General features: G+C 30.9%; 1 protein-coding gene across 1 annotated transcript; it reads left to right on the top strand.

Annotated features, from left to right (window-relative positions):
• Positions 1–4,586: 4,586 nt before the first annotated feature.
• On the top strand, positions 4,587–6,631 carry LOC144557191 (paired amphipathic helix protein Sin3-like 5). Its single transcript, XM_078305722.1, has 5 exons — positions 4,587–4,610; positions 5,010–5,171; positions 5,267–5,374; positions 6,262–6,378; positions 6,472–6,631. The coding sequence occupies exons 1-5, from the start codon at positions 4,588–4,590 to the stop codon at positions 6,629–6,631; spliced, it is 570 nt and encodes a 189-aa protein (XP_078161848.1). The 5' UTR covers position 4,587.
• Positions 6,632–7,537: the final 906 nt, after the last annotated feature.

The raw sequence follows: 7,537 nt of genomic DNA, 5'->3' as shown, positions 1-7,537 counted from the left end.
TCAATCAAATAAATTAAAATTTACTTTAGTTGACAAGTTTAATTTAGTTAGTTTAGTTAGATTTTTGAAAACTGAATAAAATATCTATGCGAAGGTATAATAAATTTCAAATCATTATTTATGTTACTGTGCACCTATGTTATTCGTGCTATATAGTTTAGTATTTATGGCATGTCATATTTGAGAATTAGCATTATTCAATTTGATTTGAAATCATTTCAATTTATTATTTAACATGGGATTCTACGGTAAAGTTTCCTTCTTTTGATTTTGGGAAATGATTACGTTAGTCCACTTCAGTTTATTGCTGATTAACAAGTGAAATACTGGTAGGTGGTAACAGTATTTACTGACCAGCCATACTAGGCTATGACATTTCAAAAATGTACGTAGGTCAGTAACAATTTGAATGTTTTTTGGTAGTAAAAAAAAACAAGCAATTTTAATGTACATTAGGCTTCAAGTTCTAGGAGCAAAACAAAACTTAAGTCAGTGTGTCACATACAAAGTAGCACTGTGCTGGGCAGTTTCCAGTTATGAATATTTTGTCGGTTTGATTTCTTGCATTATGCACAGTAAAGTAGGTCTGATTTATTATTACCAGTACGTAACACAGAGCCATCATCTCAGTATATCCCACATAACAACAGAACCAAAGATAAAGGAACAAAGAACAATCAAGAAATGTAAACACAGAACCATATATCATCTCAGTATATCACACATAACAACAGAACCAAAGATAAAAGGACAAAGAAAAATCAAGAAATGTAGACACAGAACCAGGTTTTTCTGAATTTTCTTGCACCCACCAGACTTGGAGGAGATTTTCACTGGTGGTTGTTTGGATCAAGGGCATTCTGATGCCAGTTCTCCTCCACTGACACCACTTGCTCATGCTCCTCTAGCTCATGCTCCTCTTGCTCATGCTCCTCTGGCTCGTGCTCCTCTGGCTCATGCTCCTCTGGCTCGTGCTCCTATGGCTCATGCTCCTCTGGCCCATCAACTGGGCCGACAGGCACAGGGTCAGCCGGGTCGTTTGTGATGCCGTTCGAGGCTAATAGCGCTACCCTCATGCATATAAAAATATCTATCCTGTCATCGAGCTCCTGTAACTGCTGAGATGTGTGACAGAGCCTCTCAACAGCCAAGGCCAAGTTGGGGCCCACGACGTCTCCGTCTTGGAGGTTAGCATTGTACTCTGCCTCCATGGCTTCATAAGCAGCTTGGAAATTATCCAGGGCCACATTCATGTCAGTAATGCGAGCATCCATGATTATAACTACTGGAATAGGGAGAAATGCTTCTTTTAATTAGTTCAAGGATCAGTGGTTGGATGGGTTTATATTTATAATGTTCTATGGAAACAGGGTTTTGGTCTTTTGGCCCAGGTTCAATTAATAAATGGGAGCCACAGTGTGTAAGAAACCCTGGGTTTCTGACTTTCTGTTAGGCGATTGGTTTTGGGCCTTTTTAATTCTTTATTTTTCTTTCTTTATCTTTGTGAAGGTATATGAATTTGTAAGTATAGAGAAGAAGAATGCAAGAATGTTTATTTCATTTCTTGATTAAATTGTGCTTACAAGATGTCACCTTTATATAGGGAAGCATATCAGTAGTCAACTACTTCTCTAATCCTCAATAGTAAGTGCTTAACAGAAATAGCTAGTTACAATAACAGTCTTTGCTAACAACCTTTGTTAACTACCTAATCTAACAGCCTAGTCTAACTAACTTTGACTAATTGATTAGTGTAGATCTTCTGTTATGGCTTGTACAGCTGTAGGTTTATTAGTATATTATAAAGAGTAAAGTTAGGGTGTTTATAACTTATAAGCTCACTAATTACTTTGATGAGTTTAAATCTAATTTTTATCGAATTATCTTCGAATGATGAATTTAAATTATTTAAATTAATCAATCTAGACTTCTTGAGTGATTTGTTTGCATTCAAATTCTATAAATTTTTGAATTAATTTATTACAACGTCAAGCGGTTAAAAAGTTAATTAAAAAATGTTTTTACATAATTTATAATTTTTTTACCCCTAGTTTGTGCTTTGTGCAGTATAGCTGCAATTAAAAAAATAATGAAAAATAAATGAAAGGTCGCCTTAGCGAATATCTCTTATGTATCTCGCAGGTTGCAATTGAAGACTAAATTTCACTTTAGTTTGCTTCTTTTCTTTTTCCCATCTTCTGTAGTAGTTTTCCAACATTATCAATCGTCTTATTTAATTTAAAGTGATGTAAGATAATTATGTGTTAATTTTGAGCTGCAAATTAAAATAAGCGTGAAAATACAAAACCAATAGTTCAGACAGTGACAATTTGCAACTTAAAAAAAAATTACGCAGTCTAATAGTCGACACCAAGCTAATGCTAATTTCATATATAGTAATAGAATTGTGTGATGGTATATTGTTACGCCTACCTTACTGGAACTTCCCATTAGCAAAGTAAGCTGACAGAAAAAGTACCACTGGTAAAAGGACCAGCGCACTGAAATATTATTCTTTGAAACACTAAGCCGAGTTTAGAGACTTGCAATAGAGTTAAAACTGATCTGTAAATACTGTTACCCATAGTGCAGTTAATGAGCCTTTTAGGCCAAAGTTAGAGCATCTACCTTCCTAAAACTCTTAGATTTTCTAATCTGATGTGACAGTTTCTAAATCAGTTTCAGGAATGTAGATAGATTTCTAATTTAGCAACTTTGCTCAATAGTTTCTTAATAAGAAATCGTTTATAAACTCTGATGTAGCAAAATAATTCGCTAAAATTTCCTTCTCCCACACCGCTGGCACTCTCTCTCTCCGAACGAAAACAAGTTTCTCCAACGAAATATTTTCCTCAGTTCGTTCACCTCTGGTGATGGTTTTTCTTGCAAACTGTTACAATGAGTTCGCCACTTGATTCTCTTGAAAATGTCATCTCATCTCTTGAGACCGAACAAATAATTTTCCTCTCCACGCAGGAGACCCAGCCAGGGATGAAATTAGGTAGGAATTCAGAGGAAATGAGTTGATGCCGGAGCTACTAGGCAGAAAAATTAGAGATGAAGCTGTACATTCTGTGGTTCAAGTACTGCAGAAGTAGGAAAAAAACGATGCCACAGGTGCTACAAGCTGCTTGAGCTAGAGATGGGATAGTCTGCGTGCATGAACTGCATGGGACTATTAACACCATTTAATTTTTCCTTTTATTTTCTTTTTATTTTCTTATGCTGGTAGCTTCTACAATACTTTAAATTTAAGTCCTTTTCAGTTTATCATATTATATTAGGAGGAGCTAATACATATAAAAAAAAAAAATTTCAGTTAAGGTTCAATTATCAATTTTTTGAAAATCATATATAGGAGTGACTAATTAGCACTTCAAGCATGAACTAAGATCCGTTCATGTATGACTATATATCGAGAACTCCTATATATCCCCTGTGTTTCTGAGGTTCTGTTAGGCCATAATTAGTTTTGTTTAATTCAAGCAAAGAGTCATCTTTATTTTTCTTTTATAATTAACTTTATGTGGCGCGCGTGCATATATGTGAGTAAAGATTAGAAGTCAAGTCATCTAAATATTTAATATATACAATGAATTTTCTTATTCGAATTTCAAACATGTAACTTTTTATATAAATGATGTTACATTTGTCACAACTCACAAAATTAAAAGTTAGTTTTCTTATATTGTATAAAAATATGTTATACGAGATACTACACAAGTTATTGGTTTATTGCAACTCTGAAGAGCTCAAAATATCATGAATTGATCAGAGCCGATCTTATAGACAACAAAAGAATGAGGGAATTGTGCCAGAGTTGATTTTTTTTATTAAGCTCTTCTTAATGGAATATTGGAATTAGATTTAGTGATTGATTGAATTCCCATACAGATATATATTCAGGGAACCTTAATTAGTTTTATTTATTTTTCTATACTTGGTTGGAAGGGAATTTTTGAAGGGAGCTAAATATATGATTGATAAAAATATTGTATATCCAATTATATGAGAAATAATTAAAGGCTTTCTAATTTGATTTTGCATCCTGCAATCGTTTCATCTAGGAGGGATTCTTTGATTGGCTAATTTCTAATTTAATTGGCTAGTTTTCAATTTGGTGACTAGGAAGAACTTTAAAAAATAATTTATATGTTATTGTTATAGAATCAACAAACCAGAATTAGTTTGAAAGAACAAATCCTTCTCACCCTATATTAATATATAACATTTTTAAAATTAGAGAAAATTTTAATTTTAGATACAAAGGAGTTAAAACATATAAAAGAAAAATTAGCATATTAAATTTATTTAATCTCTAATTATAGAGGATGGATATTACAATTACATCACTCATTCATGGTTACCGACAGATTTGTAGGGTCAGATATTGGTGCAGGTTTCAAATTTAGTAATAAGAATGAATGCAGTTATATATATATAAAGCTATTAATCTCCTCCCCTCAGCAGTTTTTTTTTTCCCATTCTCTCTCTTGTTTTTCTCTCGCTTGAAGCTACTTCTCTCTCTTTCTGACACACTCAGTCTCTCATAATTTCACTACACTCAACCTTGTTTCTATACTTGTCATGGCACTCAATCAGCATGATCGGTAATTTTCTTAAATTAATTACTTTTTGTTTGTACTAATTTTTTTTTATTGTGCTTTTTGTTAGTTTTTTTTAAATATTCTCGCATTCTACTCTCTGTTGGGATTCAAGAACATAAAAATAATATTCCTTGATCCTCCCACATGATATTTTTTGTTTTACTTCAATTTAATAAAATTAAACTACTGAATATTACGGAGTTATAGTTAGTTATTTATATAGTTGTGCCGCCTAAGAAGTGACAATTTCAAATTATGTTAGTTGTAGTTTCAAGTCTTGTACAATAGAGACGAATTACACTTAAAAAAAATACTTCACGCAATTTAGATAATATTATTTCAATTTAATTTATTTTGACTTTTAACCATCCGAATTTCAAAAATTTTACTCTCAAATAAAAGGTTGATCAATACAAATTGGAGGAGAGGAAACAAGGGCATTCGTACTTCTCAAGATTTCATAGATCTGTATAAGGAAAAAATCAGATCAAAAGCATTTTATGGCCAAACACGACAAATATATACAGAATTCGGTGAAATCTTGATGGATTGCGGGACCTATAAGTACGTTTGTGTTTCTTAATTTCTCATTTTTTATATTTTCTAAATTTACTATTTTGTCCTTGAGAGACTTTAATGCAATGTTTTTTAATTTATAGAATCGATATGCATGAGATGAAATACAAAGTGGCGAATCTCTTTCAGGACCATGATGATTTATTACAAGGGTTTAATATGTTATTCAATGATGAAGATACTACTATTAGGTCAGTACCAGCACCCACCCTTTCAATTGAAAGCTAGGTTGTAGTATGTGATTTTCTCAAATCCAATCACAGACTAATTTACTTGAATTATTTTGGCTTTTTATATTTGATTCGGTTTAATTTGGTTCGATTAATATATCATCATATTTATTTCTTTGATTATGAAATGAATTTGTATATATATATATAGTTTTGACATTTTAAAATTTAATTTCTCTTATTTCAGTTCAATCAAATAAATAAAAATTTACTTTGATTTTTTTTTTTGGTTTTATTCTGATTGACAAGTTAAATTCGGTTGGTCTGATTAGATTCTTGAAAGCCGGATAAACTTTCGATTTGAAAATTTTAATTCGGTTTTAGTCTAATCAACTTTATGAACATCCCTAATTATAGCATGTGATTTTACGGAAAAAAAAAATTCTTCTGAAACTAAATTGTTATTGAAAGGGGAGGTAGCAAACTTGGCTAGAAAAAAGTCATAGAATTGTTGTATCTAAAGGTCAATAGTTCAATTCCCCCTCACGACTTCGTGCATCAGAGGAAAAAAAAATCTTAATTAATATTCTCTCATTATACTCTGTTAGAATCCAAGAAAAGGCAAAATTAATCCTTAATTCTCTCACAAAATATTTTTCATTTTGCTTCAATTTAAATAAATTCAACTGCTGGATATTGTAAAGTTAAAGTTAATTATTTTCATGATCGTACATAAGAAAGTACGAAGCGGCAATTTCATATTATCTTAGTTGTGATTTCAAATCTTACACAATAGAGATGAAATATACTTAAAGTCAATGTTTCACTCAGTTCAAATAATATTTGTATTTACTATATTTTGATTAACTTTTTAACTATCTGAATTTCTTAATTTTTACTCTATGTAGAGATACAAAAAAAGATGTGGTAGAGTATGTGAAAAAGATCAAATCAAAGGCATGTGGCAAAACACCGGACTTATGTACAAAATTCCGTGATATATTAATGGATTTCGAGTTCTCTAAGTATGCTTTTGTTTCTTAATTTCTCGTTTTTTATATTATATAAATTTATTATTTTGTGCAATGAAGTTTCATGCAATGCCTTTTTATTTGTAGAATCAGTATGCATGAAGTGAAGTACAAAGTGGCGAATCTCTTTCACGAGCATGATGATTTATTGCAAGATTTTTATATGCTCTTTGATGATGAACATATAACTATTAAGTCGGTACTATCACCGACCGACCCACCACTTCAATTAAAAGCCAAGTTTTAGTATGTGATTTCGTCAAATCCGTTTGCATATTAATTTACTTAAAATACTTTGATTTTGTATTTTTATTTCAATTTGACTGATATATATATAAATTTATATATCTTGATACTTATTTTTATGATTATTAAATATATTGTTATTTGTATTGAATTTTTACCTTTTGTATTCAATCAAATAAATCAAAATTTACTTTAGTTGACAAATTTAATTCAGTTAATTTAGTACTTTAGTTAGATTTTTCAAAATTGAATAAAATATTTATCCGAAGGTGTGATGAATTTCAAATCATTATTCATGCTAGTTTAGTACTTTAGTTAGATTTTTGAAAATCGAATAAAATATCTATCCGAAGGTATGATGAATTTCAAATCATTATTCTTGCTACTGCATGTGCACTTATGTTATTCGTGTTATTTTAATATTTATGTGATTTGAGCATGTCTTATCATCTGCGACAACAATTTGTCAAAACTAAAAAGTAAAATTTTTGATAAAAGACAATAGTAATAACACAGTAACAAAAAAGTAAAATTTTCTATGCCTCTCCTACTTTAATACATATGTACGCATCTACGTACACGACTGCACCACATAATTCTTTGATAATATATATTTGGTATATATCTTCTTGCAAAAAACCTCACCGTACCAATTATTGCATTTTTAGAAGCTCATTAAAATTGATTTACCTATTGGGGTGCAAACGGAAACATGAAAAATATCCTTTTCTTTTCTACTTAAAAGAAACACAACTTTTTCCGAATTTTCTATTAATACCCTAAAAAAATATTTTAATGAATATGCTCTCGATTTTTTTTTTTTTTTTTTTTATAACTACACCCCCTACAGGGGCGGCTAGCTCTCAGCAAGTACCTGACGGCGCCATCAACTCTGTTTTTTTTTAAA

This window comes from Carex rostrata, chromosome 7, assembly GCF_964058835.1.
Source record: "Carex rostrata chromosome 7, lpCarRost1.2, whole genome shotgun sequence".
NCBI lineage: Eukaryota > Viridiplantae > Streptophyta > Magnoliopsida > Poales > Cyperaceae > Carex > Carex rostrata.
This window is presented reverse-complemented; position numbering and strand designations above follow the sequence as displayed.